Source organism: Euprymna scolopes, chromosome 10 (assembly GCF_053919585.1).
Source record: "Euprymna scolopes isolate OS-2025 chromosome 10, ASM5391958v1, whole genome shotgun sequence".
NCBI lineage: Eukaryota > Metazoa > Mollusca > Cephalopoda > Sepiida > Sepiolidae > Euprymna > Euprymna scolopes.
Genome location: NC_136491.1, coordinates 106,036,104 through 106,062,172, shown reverse-complemented (window position 1 = coordinate 106,062,172; position 26,069 = coordinate 106,036,104). Strand labels below are relative to the sequence as shown.

The 26,069-nt window shown below is 33.0% G+C and overlaps 1 protein-coding gene across 2 annotated transcripts in view; it reads right to left on the bottom strand.

Moving 5' to 3' along the window:
* Window positions 1–26,069, bottom strand: part of LOC145286188 (sodium/glucose cotransporter 4-like) — a 115,057-nt gene that overhangs the window by 41,214 nt on the left and 47,774 nt on the right. Inside the window, exons 4-6 of one of the 2 annotated variants that reach the window (XM_080134980.1) lie at window positions 21,890–21,949; window positions 3,224–3,328; window positions 1,290–1,395 (exon numbers count right to left, since the gene is read on the bottom strand). In XM_080134980.1, the coding sequence (XP_079991106.1) occupies window positions 1,290–1,395; window positions 3,224–3,328; window positions 21,890–21,949 (271 nt within the window). Of the gene's footprint in view, window positions 1–1,289; window positions 1,396–3,223; window positions 3,334–21,889; window positions 21,950–26,069 lie in introns of both variants that reach the window. The other variant, XM_080134981.1, reaches the window with a different exon arrangement.

Here is a 26,069-nt window from a genome sequence, read left to right as displayed (position 1 = left end):
GTCAGATATGTCCTAAGATGGAATACTGTTGCTGCATATTCCAAAATTCATAATGATCAATTAATTAGTTTAGGAGTGAATCCTGAACATACAAATACATGTATGCAGTTAAATGGGTTGCTAAACAGCAAAACAAAATAAACCAAATACAGTACGCAAAAGTTCAGCTAGAATTCGTCACTGACAACTTTCTCAACTCCCAGCACGTGTTCTCCTCACTGCTTCTGCCAACAGGCATTTTATTAGAAAACTGACCCCATTCCGTTTGTATATGTGTGAAGTGGAAGAGGAGATCTCGTGAGATTCCACGAGACTACACCTTATAAATCCATGGCTGCCATCTTTAATTTCTCTTTCTCTCAGATCCCATCCGAAGGCAAGTTGTATGACCACACGATACACACACGCGGACGCTTTCTTATTTGATTATTACATTCAACTCTACAATGTACTTAGTTATATTTTTTGGAAAAAAAGAATTCCAGCAGAGTGCTCTATTATAAAGAAAGATTTTTCAAAATAAAAGCGCAATATTTATTTATATTTTTCATTTTCAGAAGTTTTGATAAGATAAGCCATCGGTACCGTCGGTTTCAAACACCTGATATTAGGGAACCATTTCAAGTCTCAATATCAAGCTCTCTTCAACCAATCTATCTCATCTGTCTATAACCGGAAGTGGAAACATACACATATATTGCAAGACCTTCGTGCAAATCTTGTTTTTAAAAAAAATTTCAATTTCAAATGATTAAAATTTAAAAAAATTTGTCGGTTTAATATTTTGGATACCAAAGAAAAAAGAAAAAAAAAAAGGAAAAAATATTTGGACATATACGCATACATAACTTTATATAAATATAAATGGTTTGTAAACAGATTCTATTCAACCCATAGATGGCATAATCATAGTATGGCATAATCACGTTGACACACCGATTCCCGTCAGATCACCGAAGTTAAGCAACGTTGAGCCTGGTTATTACTAAAATGGGTGACCAATTTGGGAATTCCAGGCACTGTATGTAGGAGGACGTCAACACCTCCCTGCAAGAGTTGCAAAAACCTAACGTCGTCATCTTCCCTAACAGAGATATACATGCGACTGGGGACCACTTGTGAATTTCATATTTCCATGAAACTTCCTCCTTTGGAGGAAGCCAGTTAAACCCAAATAGAGGTAGTGCCAACCGACACAACCCATAGATGGAACACTGACAGGTACTGCCCTAACTCTGAGTGATAGTGGAACTGGAATAATGGCAACTAAGGGATGATTTTATACTTACCAGTTATTGTAAATATTGAAGCCATTCCAAGGACGAGCAGCAGGGAGAGGTAGAGATCCCAATCCAATGCTTGTTCGATGAACAGGGCTCCTGCGTAGATATCAGCCTATAAACGGAAACAAAAAATACAAGAATATATAAGACAACTAGTATTGATTAGTCGTAAAATACGCTTAAATATGATATTTTCATTTATGCAGATTTCATACTTTTTTTTTACACGTTGGTCACCACGTATCAAGGCCCGGAAGCCACTCAGGGATAAGGGTTATTGCAAGTACAGTACGTTAGTGTGAAGATTTAATGAAGTGTTTACTTAAGGGGGCGGTTCATTAGGAATTTGTTAACGTTGGACTTGAAGAAATCCAAGTTGTAGTAAGGTGGGAAGCAGGCAGACGGAACAGAGTTCCACAGTTCTAAGAAAGAAGCTTTGTTCATGGAATACACGTTTTGATTTAGCCACAGATAAAGAGTGGGGGAAATTTTTCACAGTGGATTCGGCTAGACGGGTGTTTTTCGTGAAAGATTGGCGAGGGGGGACCAGAGATTGGAGTTCAGACGAGCACCTGCCATGGAAATAACGATAAAACAAGGATAAGCTCACAACGTCTCTTCTGTGGGAGAGAGGTTGCAAGGTAGAGAAAAGGGCATTCCCCACTAAGCCACGAAGTCTATTTTGTACTCTGTCAAGGCAGGATAGGCTGCTTTTAGCAGCTCCTGTCCAGATATGGCAACAGTATTCCATCCTTGGATGTACTTGGCTTTTATATAGATAAAGAATTGCATCAGTAGTGAGATATCTTCTGGAGTGGTAGAAGGATCCCACCATCTTTCCAGCAACCTTGGCAACAGACTTGATGTACGTGTTCCATTTCAGATCAGGAGCAAAGGTCAAACCCAGAAGCTTGTCAAAACACGGGGGTTCTCCTAGATGAGAGCCATCCATTTCAATTGATGCCAGATGGGGATCAGAGCGTTGATGATGTAAGGATAGGAGTTTGGTTTTAGATGCATTAAAGGTAACCAGCCACGTCTTCCCTCACTGAACCACGTGCTCGAGATCAGAGGAGAGAGAATCAGAGAGAACTTTGTCATTTACAGCCTTTGATGTGTTGCCGTAGATATCATCAGCATAGATGTCAACGAATGATTTAAGTATGTGTTTAGGGAGGTCATTGATGTAGATCAAGAAGAGAGTTGGGCTCAGGATTGACCCTTGAGGGACTCCAGCATTAATACTGCAGGCCTCTGATTTTTGTCCATCGACTACTACTCTTATGAACCTATCAAAGAGAAATGATTTAATGATTGAGAAAACATTTCCAGTTAAATAATTTCATAGATAAGGTCTGTCGTGTATGTCTTTAGAGATAATAAGTGCACAGATTGATGTTGGTGGGAAAACTGTACACACAATTATTCGCAGGGAACTGGAGATGTGGAAGATTTGCGTGAATGCACCAGTCCATCAAGTTCATCCTTTGATCAAAATGGGCATCAAGACAGTTCCTCACCCTCCCTACAGTCCAGACCTTGCTCTTTGTCACTTTTTGGTTATTCCCTATACTCAAGGAAAAACCTTAGAGGCTGTCGTAATGAAACAATTGAGGAGATGAAAGTGGTTGTGATGATTGACATGCTCACATAAAGGGACTTTCATGGGGCCTTTTAGAAGTTGTTGGAACAGTGCAACAAATGCATTGTAGCCAGAGGAGATTACTTCGAAGGGGACTAGAATTTTATATGTGTACTATCAATAAAAGTGCCTATATGAAAAATGTCTGGGAGGCACCTCATAGATCAGGCATGCACTGCAGCATTTTTGTTTTACATGAAAGACAAAAGCATGGCAGCTGCTGCTGATTGTTGCTGCTGGGCTAAAACGAGGACCCTTAAAAATAATGAAATAATAGAATAAAAAATGAAATACTCACAGAAATTTTGGTAAAAATGTAGACCATAAGTGTCAAGAATGCCATGCAGATCTGGATTCGCCTTCTTCCGAATCGGAGTTGTAGATATTCCGGCATGGTATACACCTTTACTTGATAGAAAGAAAAATGTTTAAAAGGTAAATGGGAACGAGAAAATTTGAAATTTAATAACGCATCTCTTTGGTAACCAAATGATGACATTCATTCAAACAAAAATAGGCAGTCCCATCAATCATTTCTCCAGAGAGGTCAACAAATACAGAGCTCTGAAATGGGCGACCAATTCCTATTTGTTCACTTGCCAAAGACAAAAATGTTCTTATATTTACCACATCTCATTTCAAACTTCCTGCCTGTGACATCATATCCTTAAACATATCTCTAATGTTTCCTCTGATTATTCTAAACTTATATGAAGAAAATATCATTTTTAACACTATTTAAGCAATCAAATGTTGATACCTTTACAGATAAGGAGAGGAGAGAGTGGAGCTTGGGTTTATGTTCGGTAGTCTTGTAACTCCTGCTCCCCTTTTTTTGTTCTTTAGTTCTTGCTTCATGATCAATGTTTCTGGCAAAGTGAAAAGAATTCTTTTCTGGGTTGGAATCTATCCACACAACATTTATTATTGCAGTGGTATTTTTTTTTTTATCTCCTTACATCAAATGGCTTCATGCCTTGTCTAGAGCAAGTTTGTTTGAAAAAAAAAAAAAAGAAAAAAAAAAGAAGAAAAAAGATATTCTTATATAAACCGCTTTTATAAAGGCTGACTGTGAGTTTGTCAGGGAGAATAAAGAAACAATTAAACTCTTTCTCATAACCGGATAATAACTGTTTATTTTATTTTTTTTTTTTAAATCAGCACCTGCTTGCTGTGTGTGTGTGTGTGTGTGTGTGTGTGTGTGTGTGTGTGTGCGTGTGTGCATATATACCGAACTGTACCGAAGCAGCATTCACCATAGGCAGATTGAATCAGGAGGAAGTTTCATGGGAATATCAAATTCACATGAGGTCCCCAGTCGCTTGTACATCCTTGTCAGTGGAAATGACGACATTTGGTGTTTGCCGTTTTTGCATGAAGGTGTCAACATCCCCCTACATATAGCACCTGGTATTCCTAAATGGTCACCCATTTGGTACTGATCAGGCTCAATGTTGCTGTACATGTGTGCATATGTAGGGTGGCCCTTTATTAAGAAGAATAATGATAGAATCTGAAAGGCTCTCTAGTTTTTCAAATTAATTTGTTTTTGTTACTATGATTTGCTACTACTGCTACCATTAAACGCACCAGATTCTGCATACAGCTCACGAAGATCATGCCTCCGCATTGTCTGGTTTGCGTGAAGTTTTCCTCATTGGTCGCAGCTATTTGTTAATCTACAAGATTGCAGATTTTACCTCTGATACCAAAAGCAGCAAGGCTCAGCCATTGCATATAAAGTTGGGGATGTTTGGCCCAGAACATACAAAGTGCTGCTGGTGTTGTGGTTTCATGGTTTAAGTTAAGTATTTGTTGATTGCTGGTAGTTTGTACAAGATTCCTCAAAAAAAGAAAACATGTATAACTTTGTAATAATAAAAAAAGGTTTTCCTTTTCATTTATTCGTGTGAACAATACAAATCAAATTTACTTAATTCATGTCTAATTTGAGAGACTACTGCACTTGCATGTATTGTATTTTTGCTCCTTACCTGGCTTAGACTAGTAGGTTCATTTGAAAATGAGTCCTCACTGAAAGAGAACTCTATCTCTTTATACATTTTGGGAACACTTCTATTGTTTATACTGGTAAATTTTACATAAGAATACTGTTTTAGATTTTATGTAAATTCTCTAAGCTTTCTTTCTATAGGGAACACACAGACATGATAAATACACACACACACACACACACACACACACACACACACACACACACACACACACACACACACACACACAAATGGAGTTCTTTTTAACATATACATATATGAGTGGAGGAGGTAACTTTTTGTTTGTTTTATTTTCAGCACTAATGAGTGCCCGTGCTGAAATAAAAATAAAAACACATATACAGAGAACTATATAAATATATGTATCAGTATAGGCCAAAGCAATTGTTTGTTTATACGGTCAATAAACAGAACTTATTTGGATGAACTTAAAAGAGTGTAGGTTTCAAGTGAAGAATAAATTAGTAAAAAATTAATATGTATAGCTCTAGTATTGCACTATCGAGCTATTTAAATGAATTTTACGTTATTAATATGTATATTTGAATAGAAAATTTTATTGAAACTCTAATTATATATATGACAAAGAGTCTATATTCCAAATTCCAAAATGTTGTCCATTTTATCGTTTATTTTTTCAAATGTTAAAATGTTCAATTCTTGACAGCAACTATTTCATAGTGCAGAAAAAAATCATATAATTATTATATCAATTTTTGAATATTTTCCGCCCTGATTCATCAGAAGAATAAGAACTCATTAACTTTAGACAAAAATAAAAAGAATATGAGAATGATTACATAAATCCGAAAAAAATCCAAAGAGTAGTTGCAATTGTCTTTTATGATATTTATGCCAGCTTTGATTTTAATAAGAGAGTCGTTATTTTTTTATTGTTATTTTTTATATACTCGGTTTAATATTTATTTTCATTGTTTCCATTACAGATATGTTTGAATGACCAAAACGGGTTTAAACGGTTTTATATGCATTCATCAGATTTTTTTTGTAGAAAAAGATAGGTTTCAGGAAGCCATTTTGAAAAATAATGTTCCTCTGAAATATGTGATGGACATTCAAACTTCTATATTTTTATAAAGTAATAGGGTTCGTGTGTTTCTGTCTGTGTGTACAGCTCTCCATCATCAACGAAATATAAAGGAGGTAAGAGGGTAGATCTCTCCTGGTAGAGAAACATTAGAACCCATTTTAGGATGTTTCTGTTATAGGAGACATAAGAATCTATGTCTAATTTGTTTATATACTAGTCTACAAACCACCCCCATATCGAATGACTTATGCTCATTTGCATATCACATTATATTAAATCTCTTTAACTAATTACCTCGACCTTATTACGTATTGGAAATATTCTAATCATTTCAACTGTACTATTTACAAAGTCTATTTAATATTTAATTATTTAATATATTTTCATTTAATTTTATATTCGATTTATTTCACTTTACGTATATTATCAAAACAATTCATTGGCGAGCAAAGCTTTATGTTTTGGGATTGTATTGAAAATGTAATGGAAATTTCAATTTCGTTCCGTTTTAATCTTTTATATTTTACTTGCCAATATAATTGAAAGAATACAATTCAACTATCGTAATTGTATATAAATAAACAAAAACAAATATTTTAAAATAAAACTTTATTAAAAAAGAAATAATTTTATTTTTAAATGAAAAAAATCAATTTAGTAAAATAATTGTATTAAACACCCCCAGCCTTGTCACCTGTAAACCTATAAAAGTTAACATTTCGAATGTAAACAGTGATTTTTCGATTTTGTTAGCGCTTGCCGCAATTAAAGACAATTAAAACGGAACTAACTTTATTTCCATTCTATTTTTTAAACAACCCCCAAAACATAACGCTCTCTTCCAGTTATAGCCAATTTTTTTTTAATTAAATAAAACAGGTCAAAATAAACAGATAAGCGCATTTTCTTTTACATTTTTCTTACAACCAACGTTGTCATTTTAACCAACTGCAGGGATACCGTTACTTTTGTGGGGTTGTTTTGAAAATGGCACGGAGATTATAATTTCGTTCCAATTTAATCTTTCTGGTCGAGCCTATTTCGAAAGCCTGTTTATCATAGATTTGAACTACAAATAATTTATTACATTTTGATTATTACTATCTTAAGACTTAAAGCTTATATTTATTTCATTTTTCTATTTATATATTGAATTAGTTATTTCCAGTCTTATTTAAACTTAGTGCTTTCTTTAAACCGGATGAACCTTTTATAAAGGAATTTAGGAAAACTCGTCCCGGGAAAACTCGTCTCCGGAAAACTCGTCTCCGGAAAACTCGTCTCCGGAAAACTCGTCTCCGGAAAACTCGTCCCCTTTCGCTAGGTAGGAAAACTGGTCCCTAATTGAATAAATATCGATTGAAAACACATTTTATGATCGTTCTTGAAGGAGATATTGTTTTTTAAAATAAACTATAGCCCCCCCCCCATAATATTTTTAAAAAAATATTTTTACTTGTTTAATGTTTTTTTTTTTTTTTTTTTTTTTTTTAAATAAAATCGATTTTCTAAGTGTCCGTTTTCTACCTAACTGGCTAAGTTCTTAGTGGTTTAACTTATTTTAAAGCGTTTATTATGTTCATACAAAGTTAATTACAATTTTTTTTTTGTTCTTATTTTAACGAATGTTTTTTGGAGTCATAAAAACAATAAAAAAAACAAAACCCAAAAATTAAAAAACAGGGAGCGATTCGATTCTTCGTTACGCTTTTGGTTTTGTTTTTTAATTTAGATAGTTTTTTGTTGTTATGTTTTTGTTTTCTGTCATACCAAATGCACTCATGCGTTATTTAAAATTATGATTTTATCAATTATCAACATTTATTGTCGTCCTGTCAAATTTTGCAAAAATTAACTAATAAATTAAAAGCGAAATATTTTTTGACGCGAGAGATGCCATGTGTTAACAATCTCTTGTTAACTCATTTTTAATTTTTTTAATTTTTACTTCAAAATTCTAAAATCAATCATTAAGAGAGAAAGTAATCACTAAATAAATTTATTAATCAATTTTATTGAAAACTCCGCTACCGTTTATCAAGAATCTTTTTAATTTCATTTTTTGTTGGTTGCTTTTCAAAGGGAGATATAGGTTTTATCCCCCCCTCTCTCTCTAAATTATATTTTAAAAAATATTAAAATTTATTATTTTCTTTTAAAACCCAAATCTCCCTCAGTAATTTCTTTAATTTTCTATTTTTTAGCGATTATCAAGACCCCCTAAGCATTATTTCTCGTTCTCCCGTAACACTCGACCGACATGTTTTTTGTTTGTTTTCTGTTTTTTTTTCTTCGCCAAATAAACGATTCCAAATAAATAAATAACATAGTCGGCGAAGTAGAAAAATCGATTTTACCCTTTTATAAACAACAGTATATAAGTAAATTCGGGTTTGTATTACTGTACACATAGATTCGAAAAAGTTGTCAAAAAACAAATATATAACAAATAAATGTCACCAAAGGCAAGATAAGTTACTTTTCTACCTAACTGGATATATTTTTTGTGTTTTTATTCAGTGTAACATGCTTATTCAGCTCGAAAAACATGCAATGTTTACCGATGTATTGGAAAATTCAAAATGGCAGCCGACTGTCTCTCAGAGAGGGTACGTTTGGGAAAAGGTATTATAAATAATAAACTAGACAAAATACTGTTAGAAAACAACCGAATACATGTCAACTTATGTCACGGTAACATATATTGAGCGAATTTCTAACAGTATTTTGTCTAGTTTATTATTTATAATACCTTTTCCGAAACGTACCCTCTCCGAGAGACAGTCGGCTGCCATTTTGAATTTTCCAATACATCGGTAAACATTGCATGTTTTTCGAGCTGAATAAACATGTTACACTGAATAAAAACACAAAAAATATATCCAGTTAGGTAGAAAAGTAACTTATCTTGCCTTTGATAACATTTATTTGTTATATATTTGTTTTTTGAACACTTTTTCGAATCTATGTGTACACTAATACAAACCCGTAAATTCTTTTTATATTAATATAAAAAAAAATATGCGGTCTCGTTTATGAACATAATAAACGCTTTTATTAAAAACACAAAAAAAAACATTAAACAAGTAAAAATATTTTTTTTTAAATATTATGGGGGGGGGCTATAGTTTATTTTAAAAAACAATATCTCCTTCAAGAACGATCATAAAATGTGTTTTCAATCGATATTTATTCAATAAGGGACCAGTTTTCCTACCTAGCGAAAGGGGACGAGTTTTCCCGAGACGAGTTTTCCGGAGACGAGTTTTCCCGAGACGAGTTTTCCCGAGACGAGTTTTCCCGAGACGAGTTTTCCCGAGACGAGTTTTCCCGGGACGAGTTTTCCCGGCACCTTTATAAAGATATGAGTTTAACGTAAAGAACACGAACAAGGTTTTATTCAACTGAATTTCTTCCAGTTTACTAACAAAATATATAAATTTAAAAGAGATATAAATAATAAAATAAAAAGGTTATGTAATTTAAAAGAAATACACGTACTCACAAAAGCAGAACTTTTTTTTACACATTTTTTTCTTTAAAACCATAACAATGAGACTAACAATTACCTAGATCTTAGTAATTATTTGTTTTAATAGAACTGTTTTAATTGTACTGTTTACTTAGTTAACCTAAGTTGGTATTACATTTATTTTACATTTACTTTTTTTTTTTAATTATTACTTTTAGACTGTGACGTTTACACCCGGAAGTAATGAGTCACACGTAGGTCGCTTTTATTCATTCCTTTTGGTCAAGATCAAAGTGTAGTATCTGCTCTTCAGATGCTGCACTTCATTTTCTTGTTCTCTTTCGGTGGAGGAGAAATCCTTCACGACTGAGACAATTTTTATTTTTGTACCTTTTCTCCACGTTAAAAAACGACCCTGGTGTCTAACTCTGTCCCGTGGGGAGGCATAATTGTTTATAATTGTACTATTCAGAAATATTATTTATAGTTCGTCCATTTCAGTTAGTATACATTTCCTTTACGCTTAATTAATTTACAATCATTAATATCGTTAAACAATTCCGTTTAAAACCGAAATTATGCCACCCAAACGAAGTAGAAACGAAAGTGAGGAAGAAAGAGTTGCTGCAATTCGCTCCAATGAAAACAATTCAGATAGAGAAAGACGTCTAGAACTTAACAGGATACGTCAAAGAGAAAGGAGAGCAAGACTGTCAGATTTGGAAAGAGAAACCCAACGTGAAGCTGACAGAACTAGACATGCTGTAAGGCGGTTAAATTCATCACAAGATGAAATTCAAGAAAGGCAAAGATATGCACTGGAAAGAGAAGCAATATTACGATCGAATGAATTATATGAGGTAAGTAGACGTACACAAGGTGAGTTGAGAGTGGCTCAACGACATCAGAATGAATCGGAAACCCAACGAAGCTTTCGCCTATACCAAGGGCAACAACGAGAGGCTGCATGGAGAGAGAGTATGACTTTGCCCCAGCAATTGACAGAAAACGAGGCAGCTAGACAACGAATGACTGCTTTGAGACACCATGAAATAGAACACTGCAATAGAAAAGGATTGCTCTACAACAAAAATGACTCTCTCACTACAGCTGATATAGGAAAAATGGACAAAGTATGTCAACATTGCTCAGCTGTAAAATTTAAAGGAGAAACCCCTGGTTGTTGTTGTTCTTCTGGCAAAGTTGTACTTGATAGCTTTCCACCACTGCCTCAGTTGCTTCAAGATTTGCTCTCCGGCAATGGTCCCATCTCTAAAGATTTTCTGCAAAATCTACGCAGTTATAACAATTGTTTTGCAATGACATCATTTGGTCACAAAATTGCGGCAGTACATGGGTGGAATCCTTCTTTTAGAATTCGAGGCCAGGTTTGCCACCAGATTGGGAGTCTTTTACCACCTGAAGATGAAACAGCAAAATTTATTCAAGTCTACTTCTTGGATAGTCTGGAAGAGGAACTACATAATCGGGGACGTGACAGTAGACTCAATAGAGACATTCTCCAAAGTCTGACTGAATTTTTACATGAGAACAACAGCTTTATTTGTCAGCTGAAAACAACAAAGGAGAGGATTGAAGAAGAACACTTGGTAGAACATAAAGTTGTCATAAGGGAAGACCGAAGGCTGCAAGAAGAGCATCCACGGCGATTCAATGCTTCAACAACAACGTATGAGATTGGAATATTAATGGAGAATGAACCAACAGCTAACCGGGATATTGTCTTGCGTTTTAGAAATGATACATTAAAATGGATCTCCGAACTACATCCCCTCTACGATACTTTAATGTACCCGTTAATGTACCCCTATGGTTCTCCATCTTACAACATCTACATGAAGGCATCCAATGGGCGAAAAGTTACCCAACAGCAATTTTATTCGTACCATTTAATGACTCGGCCTGGAAACTATTTTCTCTGGTACCGAAGGCTATTTCAACAATGGCTGGTGGATGTGTACTGCAAGATTGAAACAGAACGTTTACAGTTCCTGAGGCGTGAGCAACAGACCCTGAGAGCTGACAATTATAGCAACTTGAGAGATTCAATTCTTAGGGAGGATGGGAATCCAGAACAGTTTGGTCAACGAGTTGTACTTCCGGCAACTTATACAGGAGGCCCTCGATACATGTTTGAGCGTCAAAGTGATGCCATGGCATATGTTCGGCGAATGGGCCGAGCCGACCTCTTCATCATGTTCACAACAAATCCAAAGTGGACAGAAATTACAGAAAATTGTCTTCAAGGGCAAGACCCTCAGGATCGTCCAGATATTGTTGCCAGGGTTTTCAGGCAGAAGCTAAAAAAGTTACTTGAATTTATTAAAAAGGGAGGATTTGGCAGGTTGAGGGCTTTCCTGTACAGTATTGAATATCAAAAAAGAGGACTGATGGCACATATGGTGCATGGACCTTGTGGACCATTTAATCCAAATTGTCCATGTATGATTGACAACAAATGTTCCAAAAAATACCCAAAAGAATTTCTTCAGTGTACCAAGCAAGGCCAAGACTCTTACCCCAAGTACAGGCGAAGAAAACCAGAAGATGGAGGCCAGACTGGTACAATAAGGATGAAGAGAAATGGTCGGTATGTTAATCAAGAAATAACAAACCAGTGGATTGTTCCTTACAACAAGGTCCTCCTTCAGCAGTTCAACGCTCACATTAACGTAGAAATTTGCAGCTCGATCCAAAGCATCAAATATGTCCTCAAATACGTGAATAAAGGATGTGATCAAGCAGTGTTTGAACTACAAAGAACTGATGGAGCAGCTAACCAACAAGGCCAAGTACAAAGTCACATTGTGGATGAGATCCAGCAGTTCCAGAATGCAAGGTATGTCGGCAGTTCAGAGGCAGCCTGGAGGATATTGGAACATCCCATCCATGAACATTTCCCCCCAATTGTACAACTTTCTGTTCATCTTGAAAATGGGCAGCGTGTCATGTTCTCAGCTGATACTGCTCTGGAACGAGCCCAAGGTCCACCGCCTGCCACAACTTTGACAGCATTTTTTCAACTCTGCCATGAGGATGACTTTGCAAGGGGTCTCAAATACGTAGAAGTCCCTGAGTTTTACACTTGGAACAAATCGACAAAGAAATGGATGAGAAGAATGCGTGGGGTACAAGTTGAAGGTACTGAAAATGATGATGTATGGAAGGCACCATGCATTGGGAGAATCTACACGATTAGTCCAAAAGCAGGGGAGTGTTATTTCTTACGCCTGTTGCTCAATGAGGTTGCTGGTCCAACTTCATTTCAAAATTTGCGAGCATACAATGGTCAGGTGTTTGAAACATACAGAGCAGCGTGCCTTGCTCGAGGCCTTCTAGAAATTGACCATCACTTGCATCAAGCAGTAGGAGAGGCAAGTGCCACTCAATCACCTTCTAATTTGCGAAGCCTATTTGTGATAATTTTAACAGCCTGTGAGCCAAGAAATCCTCTTGAGATCTGGATGGCTTTTCGTGATGTAATATCTGAAGACATTCTTCACAGATACAGGCAAGAAGTTAACAATCCAGAAGCAGATTTTAATGAGGACATCTACAATAAAACTCTTTGTCTAATTGAAGAAAAAGTTCTCCTTATGTGCGGTCAACCATTGGCAAGCTATGGATTACCTGCACCAATGCAAGGGAGAGATGAAAGACTCGCGAGAGAGTATCAACGTGAAGTTACTTATAATCTTGAAGAACTTCCCTACAAGCAGAAAATATGCAAGAAAAACTGACCGATTCTCAAAGAGAAGTTTACAATTCATTCATGGCAATGTTGGAAGCACAAGGTGAAATGAACAAAAACATGATGTTTCTTGATGCTCCAGGTGGTACGGGCAAGACTTTTGTAATCAATTTGATCCTTGCAAAGATTAGATCCATGAGAAAGATTGTGCTTGCAACAGCATTCAGTGGCATTGCTGCTACTCTACTACAAGGTGGCCGCACTCTTCACAGCACTTTTAAAGTACCCTTGGATACTCATCGAATGGATCAGCCAGTTTGCAAAATTACTGGTAACTCAGCCTTGGCAAATGTAATTAGAGACACCTCTGCAATCATTGTAGACGAAGCCCCAATGACGCACAAGAGTGCTTATGAAGCAATTGACCGAACACTGCAAGACATCACAGGAAACAAGAATCCCATGGGTGGCATTCCAACCTTATTTTGCGGTGATTTCCGTCAAATCCTCCCAGTGGTTAAAAATGGCACAAGGGCTAACATTGTCAATGCAAGTTTGAAACAATCCTATCTCTGGAGGCACGTTATAGTGAAGAGACTGACTACTAATATGAGAGCCTATATCTCTGATAACACAGCTGCAGCAGACTTCTCAAAATTGCTTCTCCAAATCGGTAATGGTCAGTTTCCTATCACTTCTTCACCTGACACAATTAAGATTCCAACTGCGCTTGGTAAATGTGTCGGTAATCAGAAGCAACTGAAAGACAAAGTGTACCCAGACCTGCAAAACAATGGAAAATCACCGGATTGGCTTGCTGAGAGGGCTATTATTTCGCCATTAAACAGCAATGTGAATCATTTGAACAATTCAATAATGGATGAATTTCCAGGAGACACAAAGCAATACAAGTCAGTTGATTCAGCTACTAATGAATATGAAGCTGTTCACTACCCTGTGGAGTTTTTAAACTCTTTGGAGATATCTGGAATGCCTCCACACATTTTAAATCTCAAAATTGGATCGCCAATCATGATTCTTCGATCCTTGGAACCGCCAAAAATAACAAACGGAACCAGATGTGTTATCACCAGATTGCACACCAATTTACTTGAGGCCACCATTTCCTGTGGTCCCTACAAAGGCGAAACCGTTCTACTGCCAAGGATCCCCTTAGTTCCATCGGACTCAGTACTTCCATTTAAATTCCGGAGACTCCAATTTCCTGTGAAGGTGTGTTTTGCAATGAGCATAAACAAAAGTCAAGGTCAGACATTTAACACCATTGGCGTAGACTTGACATCAGACTGCTTCAGTCACGGTATGTTCTACGTCTCCATCAGCCGGACAGGAAGTTCAGAAAAACTCTACATTCTGGCTCCAAATCAAAGCAGCAGAAATGTAGTTTACCCTGAGGCTCTTTAGTGAAAAGTTCGAGAAATGGATATGAGGAAAAACTGACATGATCTGATTGTGGTAAGTTTTTAGTATTGAATGTGCAAGATAAAATTTAAGCAAGAGTTGAAAATGACTTCAATGAAAAATTTACTATGTAACATCAAGTAACCTTCCTTTTTGATGAAAATGTTTTGTGAAGTTCCTGATTGAATTTCAGTCACTACAAGAGGTAGTTAAAATGTTAATCACCTTATGCAATCGTTGCTCTTACAACATCAACTTACTGGAAAGGTGCCCACAGATTTTGGTACCCGAGTGCGCAACAAAGCTCCGTGCGAAGCACGGGTATCTTTGCTAGTATATCAATAATTGAAAAAAATTGAAAAACATGAAAATATAAAATAATAAACTAAGTATATAAAAAACAATAAATGTTGGTGACTCCTTTAAATATGCACTTTTTTGCTCTCGGAATTTCTGCACCCTTTTTACGTATATATATATATATATATATATATATATATATATATATATAGTCATCCATATACACTACTGTTTCGCTGTATCACAGCTCATCAGTACGGCTAGATAGGCAGTTACTTCAAGCCAGGATCGAAACCCGACCGCCCATAGAGAGAGATAAAAATAGCATTATCTGTACAAAGTACATTTCACTCTTAAATTTGGAAAGCAAAATAACATTTTTAAAAGATATTGTCACAATTTTGTATAATATAGAAAGGGGCCAAATTCCATGGTTGTTCAGAGATTTTGTTTTTAACGGTTGTCGTATTTTTAAGTTACATCAAGTACTGATAAGAAATTGTGAACCCGGTAAACAATAGATTGCCAGATAATTCAAATGCACTTAGAAGAATACAGAGATATCTTTAATGAATTTTACAAGTTAGAGATGCTGCATGATAGGTTTGAATATGATCAAATGTAAGAATTTTAGATGATAATTTCATGTTATAATAAGGTAAATGTATATATATATATATATATATAACTACTTCATTTACTCACATAAAATTAATATACGAAAGTATAAATTTATGCGTAAACTTTAAGTATTTACTTTAACAGTGGTGAATACATAGGTAGAGCTAGTTAGTAAGTAATTTATAAAATATATATGGTGATTAAGCTACACTGAATATTCCATGTTTCATCAACTCTAGGATTCTTCAGGCTTACGTCAGGCATAAGCCTGAAGAATCCTAGAGTGGATGAAACACACACACATATATATTTGTAGCCAAATTGAATATTGAAATACTCATATCTGTTGTTTTCGTTTTCAGCACCCTCGAAAATTTATAATAGTAGTAATTTTAAAAGATTTTTTTTGTGGGTGGAAAGATACTGCACCTTTACGAATATTTCAATCAGTCATTACTCGTTTCCTGTCGCCAAGATTTCGAACTTATAAAATTGCCCAAAAAGTGGCATATATATATATATATATATATACTCGGGTTTTTTTTATATTCAAAAGTAATGGACTAATGAATTCAACGAGGTTGTTAGATAGTGCTCAATAAAAAGAGCTGATAATACTTGTTTATTGTTATATAAACATGCTCACATCCCGCTGCTACAAATAGCCACTTGTTTCAATCAAACAACAGATATCATCAGGCAGCGACTTGACTGTTGTTTGATTGAAAGAAGTGGCTATTTGTAGCAGCGGGATGTGAGCATGTTTATATAACAATAAACAAGTATATATATATATATATATATATATATATATATATATATAGATATATATATATATATATATATATATATATATAGATATATATAAATACACTTATGTCACATACAGCTGATTTCAGTTAATGTTTGTAGATGTGATATCTACCGCCTGCATACCAGCAGTAACTATCTTAGTTGTATAGTACACATGACTTGTCACATAGTAGAATGTAGAAGTAGATAAAATCTAAAAATTAAAATCGAGGTATAGCCAATAGATTGCAGTGTTGCCCATACAGTTAGGTCGTCAGTATTGCAGACTTCATGCGTGCGACGACCTGGGTCTGCGCCTATGTCGGAGCACATCACTGAAGAGATGCAGTACATTGAAACCCATTTTGGGTCTGCCGTTGTCTGTTGTCGATGCAATTGCTCGATTCCATCTAATTCTGGGTTCTAGCTTTATCATGAAAAAGTGTATGTGAACGGGTATTTATATATACCTCCTCTTAATGTCTAATATATGGATATATCTATACTCGTAGCCATGTGGTGTAGAAGGTTTTCCATGTCTCTCACAAGATTTTAAACATTATCTTGTATCTGTCGAAATCTGTCTTTCTTTCTTTCTTTACAGTCCTTCTCTCCCCAGTAGTGACGTCACTTCTCATGCATTTACATGCGTGGATTTAGAAATGTAAGAGAATTTAAATAAAATCTAAAAGTGTAAAATTTACTGTCAAAGACAATGGACATGTTCCCAAATCTTTAAGCCTACCCCTATGAGAGCAAAGCCCCCTTTAAAATATTCTATTTTTATGAAATTTAAAACATATGTATTAAAATGTCCTAGGAAGACAAGGAAGGTGATTCAGTGTATTTAGGTGTCCTCTAACCTAAAGAAGGTGTGGCACTAATCCTCATTATTTAATCCTCAAATATATTTTATTTTGATGAAACAGAGATTCAAGACCAAAGAATTTTATATACATAAACTATACATGTATAAAATTCTTTGGGGAGGACAATAAAAGTGGTCTGGAATATCTATGTTACCTCTACATACCAAATATCCACGTGTCCTCACCTGTAAATTTAAAAATACTTTTCCAATTTTTTAAAATTAAAAAAATTTTTTTTAGAATAATACTTTTTGAATTTTTTAAAATAATTTTTCAAATTTTTTCAAATAATTAATATTTTCCAAATTTTTGCCAATAAATTTTTCCACTAATTAATAGTTTTCAAACTTTTTAAAATATTTTTTTCAAATAATTAATGCTTTTCATTTTTTTCAAATAATTAATAACTTTTCAAACTTTTTAAAATAATATTTTCAATTTTTTAAAAATATTTTTTTTAAATAATACTTTTCAAACCTTTTAAATAATTTTTTCAAATTTTTTCAAATAATTATTTCTTTTCAAATTTAAAATAATTTTTTCAATTTTTTTTTCAAACAATAAATACTTTTCAAATAATTTTATTAAATAATTAATACTTTGCAAATTTCAAAATAAGAAATCCATTAACTTACATATGTTTCCAGAGAAGTCAAAAGTAAATATGAAGAGAATATTAGTTGAAGTATCCATTTCAAAATTTTCTCTAAATAAAAATGTTTTCCTTTTTTTTTTTACTTTAAACCACAAATATTAACACAAATTTAATTTTTTACAAGCAAATAATCTTAATTGATGATAAAAAAGAAAGAATGTTTGGTGTTTGTGTAGATTAGTGATCTTTTAATCCGATACACTTCAGGTGATAACATTACATACTTACTTGATATGGCGAAATTAGTATAAATTCCAAAAATTATAGAAAATGATCCAATAGAAAAAGAAAAGTAAAAATAAAATCTATCGAGTTTTATCGTATGTTTTTAATGTTGAATTGTTGTGCAACCAATTCAGTATGATAAATTGACTAATCTCCTTTGGCTTAAATTAAGGGTTTACCATTTTTAAACACATTTTTAAAGAATCTAATTCTGGATGTTTTTTTTTTGTTAAAATTACATCTCACACATCTACTGGATCATTTTTCGTAATTTTTGGAATTTATACTAATTTCGACAGGACACATTTTTTTTTTCACTTTTAATAGATACCCAAAATAGAATTAATATTTTGTGATTCATATTTTTCTCAGTATTACTATTATCATTAACATCATTATTAGTAATAGTAGTAGTAGAATTTTGTTACTTAATCTAGTTTCCCAGGCAATGCTGGGACTCAGGAAGGCTAGTTCTTAATATTTTGTGACTAAAATAGGAATTAATCTACAGACACAGAGATGCTTAATTTACAGATCCAGGAGGCAGAAAGAGCGGATTAGATTGTTTGGTTTGAAGCAAAATTTATCTCTAATACTTTTTAGTCTAATTTTACTCACATGTTTTTAAGTAAGATTTAACTTGCATATTTGTTGGGTATTTTTTTTGTAAATTTTACATTGATTAGTTGTTGCAGTTTTTACAGTAAAATTAACCTTGCATATGTCAACAGAAGAAATCAATTGTTCAATTGTTATTGATAAAAAAAATTATTTACTAGTTCTGTCTAGTTGCAATAAATATCGATTATCAATAAAAAAAATATTTATTGCAAAATTGTAAAAAGAACTCAATGTTGTTTGAGATGAAATAAAGTCCTTTCAGCTTTTAAATTTTTATTTGTTTGCACATTTATTATCTTAAGGTAGATAACTCCTATTATATTCGTCAATTTAAAATGAATTATCTTCCTTACTAATTTTATTTAGTGCTTGTTAAGATAGTCACCAAATCGATATTTTAAATATGTTGTTTTCAGCAAAAACAATCTTACATTCTTAATTGTAATGTTGACAATAGTAATATATCCAAAAATAACGAAAATTCATGGCATAGAACAACTGTTAGTGTTTTTAGTTAGAATAAAGTGTATCGCTATAGGCTAAAAGTATTGTACATCATAAACAAGTAGTCTAAAATATTTGTTCCGAGTTATGTCTCCTGTGTGTGAACTCTTTACTGTCTATTTCATAGCGTCTGAGAAAAATGCAATTTTACCCAATCTTCCATAAAAATTACTTTTAACTAGAAATAACTTTCTACTTGATAAATTTTCATAATTTGAGTATATATAACTATTTTCGACATAACAATTAAGCACATATTGTTTTTGCCTAAAACAACATATTTTTAAAAAATCGATCTGTCGACTATCTTAACAAGCACCTTATTTCTACGTGATCATTTAAAGAGATTTCATATTTTCACTCCTGACGCAATCCTCTACCTGTATGGGAGCCAAATATATCCTAAGATGGAGTACTACCGCCACATCTGAGATAGAGCCGTTAAGAGCGACCTTTCTTGCTTTGCCCTTTTTCCTGGCTTCGAAATCTAGAGGGTAACCCTACTTCTTCTTTCTCACAAAAACGACGTAGCGGGTCTAACTCTTCTCTATCATTATTTTCATAGCACATGCTTAACTGAACTTCTATCTATGATCCCCTCTCCCTGTAGAACATTAACAGCAGACATTTGTCTAGTCACAACAACTGCTAACACTTTTCCTTATTATCTGTGTCTAAAAGTAAACTTAAATTCCATGAGCATAGTTTCTTTCTTAAAACTACATCAGGACTGCTTCCCAGCTGGCTATAACATAGTCGTTTTCAAATCTAATGTAAACAAGTTCCTGTTGAACCAACCTCTTAAATAAACAAACACTAAGTTCAACCATTACTGATAATTGTGGTATTGTCTCACAGGCCAACTGATGCTCATTAACCCTTATCCTCCAGTGGCCCTGGATCTCGATAAACGGTATCCCCAATCTAATAAAATAAAAAATTCAAATATTATCGGTCACCTGGGCTGGACAAAGCAATTTTTGACACTCACTGTAGCAAAGTATGTTACTATATTGCCAATAACATGACATAACAATAACAAATGAAAATTTGCTAGTCAAAAGCAAATTTTGATTTGTCTGCTTAAATGCTATTTGGGTCGGAGTTTGAAAATCTCACAGGATAATTTTATATGTTAGAAGAAGGTGTTTCTAATATTCTGGCTGGATTAACTCAATTCACATAAGCTGCTTTCAAGTGATTACTTTAAGACCAAAGCGGCCAAAAAACAACGACCGCAATTAAAAAAATGTGCTTAGCATGCCTTATTACTTTTCTCACATGATTTTGTTTTAAATAGTTTTGTGCCACGGGTTTTCCTGCCTGCTGCTGAAGTAGCCAAAATGGTGGGTTTTTTAAATGCTATAATCTTTATAGGTTTCATTAGTATATTCTTAAATTTACAAAAAAAAAAAAAAAAATGGTTAAAGAAATCTTGAAACTTGTCCAGAATTTCTCCTATATTATAAAACAAAACTAAAGAAAATCTGAATGATGTACGTACCCATGATGAGATGAAAATCTCATATTCCAAAAATCATATACTTTTAAATAGTTTCATTTTTAAATTAAAATCAAATTTTCTAACAGAAGAGAGGTTGTCTTGTCCACCATTTTGAAAAAAACAAAATTTCAAAATCAAAGGAGATAACTCAACGATAATCTCAAATTTAGTAGATTTATGTTGTAATACCTACAAATTCCTATTAATCACTTACAAATGATTTTTATTTAAAAATAAAACTACTTGATCAATTTACGTGAATTTTGGAATATGATATTTTCGTTTCATATGGGTACTTACATCAAAGATTTTTCTTGGACGTTACTGAATTTTTGAGATTTTCAAATAGTTCAATGAATCCAAATAATACAGTTTTTTTTTATTTTTGTTTTTTTAATATAGGGGGAATTCTGGACAAGAACCAAAATCTTTGATATCAAAATAATGGTATCTTATCAGCCTCAGCTGTTGTGCAATATATTAGTATACATGTATGTAACGCCAAACGTTTCTTAATACTTATGCAGACTAAGGACTCTTATTATCAGAATTTTGTGGTCAGTTTACGTAAAACAATGGAAAGTGTTGAAATGCTGAGCCAATGAAATTGCAGCAGGAAAAAATTATACAAAAAAAATCAAGAAATTTATTTGCTAATGTTGGTTTATTATTTAAAAAAAATAAATATTTGAGCAAAAATATATAGAAAATCATTAAAAAAAATTTTTTTAAACAAAAATTTTTTTATCAGTTGTTTGTTATCAAAAAATAAATATTTATTCATGAAACTTACCTTACAATGAGTGTTTTTTTTATTTGAATTTTATTTCTTAAAGTTTCGTAAAAATTATCCAATAAATTCATTGTATTTTCTTTGAAATAACAAAAAGAATATTGTTTTCACTTTCAATTAATTTTTCATTGAATTATTTTCTGTAATACAAATATTTTTTCATTAAAGAAATTGACCAACATTTGCACAAAAATAAAAATGATTAAACTTTCATTAGCACATTCCGGCATCTTACATAAACTGCCCAGATAATTCTGACAATAGCACAATCCTTATTCAGCATAAGTACTGATTTCTTCATTATTATCTTTTTTGCATTTTAGGGTACGTCAAATTATATTTTTTGCAAAATTCTTGAGTGAAAGACAAAAAAAAAACAAAACAAAAAAAAAAAAAAACCCAACTTACCCCCGCCGACAAATATACAGGTAAGAATATATATCCAAGTAAAAGGAGGACGAACATTGCCTGAAAAACACAAAGTTGAGAATTGCAGGGATTTTTTTTTCTAATTTGTTGTTTGCAATTATTGTATGCATAATTTTTTTTTTTATGGGAATTGCTGCAGATAATGTATGTAGCCCCTTGATGGAAGGAGCTAAAACAACAACAAAAAAAAATATACCATTTCAATGTCAAAAACTAGTCAATGATAAGTGCTATATGAATTTATTTTAACTAAGACAATGGCAATTCTTCCCACTTTGTCAGAAACATTGCTCACGGAATGTGAGGACTAAAGGATAAAATAAGGAAAGTGGGGGGTATGTGGCTGTCGAAAATAAACCTAATACGCACTTTCTAATCTCATTATAATAATTAGAATCATCCGAGCATTTCTTTAAGAAACTTTGTCCATCTGTTCCGTTTCAATTTGTAATAGGATTTTCCTCAATAAACCCTCATTTATTAAACAGATGCATTTTGCTTTAGAAATGTCCAAACATCTTTATAACTTCCAATCATCAGTTGGTCTGTCAGGATTTTATTTCAGATAGCGTTTTTGGCAGTTTTTCAGTTGGAAAAGTTAAATTTTTCTAAGTTACACATGTTTTTAATTTTCTGAAAATGTCGCAGATAACTAAAGAAAACCAATCCCCCCCCCCTCTGAAAAAAAAAATAATAAAAAAAATAAATAACAAAATCAGCAACATACTTTCAAAATAGATCAATTAGGGGAATGCACCGTTTTTTTTTTCAGTCGGAAAAAATTAAATTCTAAATTACGCATGTTTTTCGTTTTCTGAAAATGTCACAAATAACTAAAGAAAACCAATCAGAAAACAAGCAAAAAAAAACCCAAAAAATCAAAATCAACAATATTATTCTTTCAAAAATAGATCAATTAGGGGAAAAAAAAATTTTTTCAGTTGGAAAAGTTAAATTCTTGTAAGTTAGACATGTTTTTCATATTTTGAAAATGTCATGGATAAGTAAATAAAACAAGTAAACAACAATATTATATTTTCAAAACGGATAGATTAGAGGAATGCATTGTTTTTTCAGTTGAAAACAAAAAATAAAGAAGGGAGAAGAATAGAGGAAATATGATCGGACATTTATTTCTGGTGTGAGTCTCAAGGGCTTCTTACTAACTTGTCCCCACAATATTATTTAAGAAGAGTAGAAAGTGGATCTTGGGTTTACTTTCGGCAGCCTTGTAACTCTCGCTTCCCTTTTTTTTTATTCCTTTAGTCCTCACATTCTATGAGCGATGTTTCTGACAAAGAGGGAAGAATTGCTGTTTTCTGGATCAGAATCTACTCCATCTAATATTTATTATTAGCAAGATTTTGACCATGAAGTAGTATATATTTTTTTTAGTTCCTTACATCAAGTAGCTTTATGCCTTGTCTGGAGTGATTTCCATAAAAAATGTTCTAAGTAACATTTTCATTGACATATCAAGCATAAGTTTGAAATAGCATTTGCATTGGTCTGTCATGCTTAAGTTTTAAATAAAATTTTAAACTGTAATGGTTAAATTTATAACAGTATTTTCATTGATACTCGTATGCCATGCTTAAATTTACAATAGTATTTTCGTCTAGTTGCCTTGCATAATTTTGAAAATCTTTACATTGGTCTGTCATGCTTAAATTTGAAAGCATTTATGTTGGTCTGGTATGCTTTAGCTTCAAAATATTTACGTTGGTCTGCCATGCTTAACCCTTTATGACCTGATGAACTAATTCGTTTAGTCAAAAATAAATGAATATAACAAAATAAATGAAGTGGGAATTGATTCAAACACGCCTTGTACGTATTAGTTCCGTATCTGGTTAGATGCCAGATACTTCCAGATTGTAACTACATTCAGTATGCTGCCATCTAAAATTAACAATAAATATTTTTTAAATCATCTACATAATTCATGTCATAAAGGGTTAAATTCAAGAACATTTACATTGGTCTGTCACAATTTATTTTGAAATTTTGTTTTTTGTTAGCAAACATGCTGATTAAATGAAGCTATCTTAAGAATTCCATTATTTTTTTGTTTTAATCCACTTTGGTTTACTTCGTTCCATGTTTTCCTTGGTCTTTCCATGCAATTTCAATTATTGGCAATCCAAACACTTTCGTCTTTTCTTTCCACATGAACATGCCAATAAAATCATCTCCTCTGCACGTCCACGTTTAATCCTTCTCTAAGGTTATCAGGTGTAAGTACATCTTAAGACTCACATTACACATCCATTGCATGATTCTTATATTACTGTTCCCCATGCATCGCATATCTTCAACCCTTACTGACCAGGTTTCACTTCTATACATCATCACACTGCATACTCTTGAACTCTTAATTAGTTTAGGAGTGAATCTTATATAAAGAAATATATAAATATGTACATATGCCTAACTTTAACTTACCATTATGAATTTTGAAACACAGTAGCTAGAAATAAGGGTGGATAATATAGGAAATATCTAGTTTAATTTAGTTTTATGAAAATTTCGTTACCTACAATTTTTACATCTTCGATATCAATTAAATAAATATCACCAGATTTCAATTTCTTTGAAATATTTTAAGGTACATAACATGATTACAACTTCCTATTTGCAAATTCAAATATTTCAGATTTGCATTAAATTTGATTAATAATAATTAGGCACTAATTAAGATTTCCTGAATTTTAATTTCTTCTTAAGACTCCTTAAGCTGAAACCTTAAATTTCAGACATTTTCTAGAATAAAAATCATGTAATGAATTTTGATTAAAATAGTAATAAGAATTCTAGAGATAAGGTTTAGTATCATTATATCTTGATTTTAATCTTCGTAAGGAGACATAAAAACTGCAAAACTGTTCTGTCTGGGAGAATTTATTATAACCATCCTCGGACGGACATTTTTTCTAGTGCGTGTACATCTATATTATATTTCTCATGGTTTGTCTCTTCTACTTTTTCTTAGAAACTACTGAGACACTCTGGCTGAAATTTTGTATGGATCTTTGCTATGATAAAGTGCTGAATACTAAGTATTATGGTATCTGTTTGATGCAGTTAAGGATTAATATGGATTAATAGCAATTATCATTTAGCTGAGAATAGCGCCATAAAACAACACGTAACATCCCATGATAAAAACCTACAGTTGTCCAACATTAGAAATATCTTGACTAACAATACTAAAATTTGATACCTTAACAATTGCACACGGCGACTAAAATTAATAGAAGCCATACTTATCACAAAACTACAACCCCTTTTTCACCGGATCTCATTTCACACCAGGACAAATATACTAACAGTATTTAATAACTAACAAAAACTAAATAAATAAATTATAAAATAAGAAAATCGAAATTAAAAATAAAAATAATTTGCCCCCAACCTTCCTGCACCCACCTTTATAACCAATAATAATAATAAAAAAAAATATAAACACACCAAGCCTCAAAGAAAAAGAAAACGATAACAACAACACTCGCTCCTGATGATAATCGGATGCACAGATAGAAAACGCTTGAGAAGAATATGGCTGAACAACAACTTTTGGGCGCCATTTTATATAACATGCCAGCTAAAATAAAAAAGACCACTCGGTGAATAGAGTGAGTGAGTGTGTTTGTTTAACGGCATTTCAACCTCTAAAGGTCATTTGATGCTAAAAAAGTTTTGTTGATATAATAGGTTTTCAGTTTCTTGTAAAAATATTTTAAGTTTCTTGAAAAGTTCATCTTTTGAAGCAAGATGCTTTAGGTTTTCCAAAAATTGTTTTAGCTGTAAGAGGTTTGTTTTTCTAAAATGAATTTTACTTGTTTACTTTATAGGAGTTTGAATACATTTGTTTCTTTTAAATAGTTTATGATTTGTTGGGGTTCCACTTCTTGGAACACTTTTCTAATGTTTGTTGTTTTAAAATATTTCTTCTGAGTGTGTTTGTGTTTTCTACATTCTGTCAGTAGATGTTTAATTGTTAGTTGTTGGTTGCAGAGTGTGCAATTTGGTGTTTCCTCCACTTTGATTAGGTAGGAATGAGTTAATTTTGTATGTCCAATTTGTATTTGATTCAGTACAATTTCTTCTCTTCTTCCCTTAAAAATTTTTTGTTTTTCGTTTTTAATTATTGGTTGAT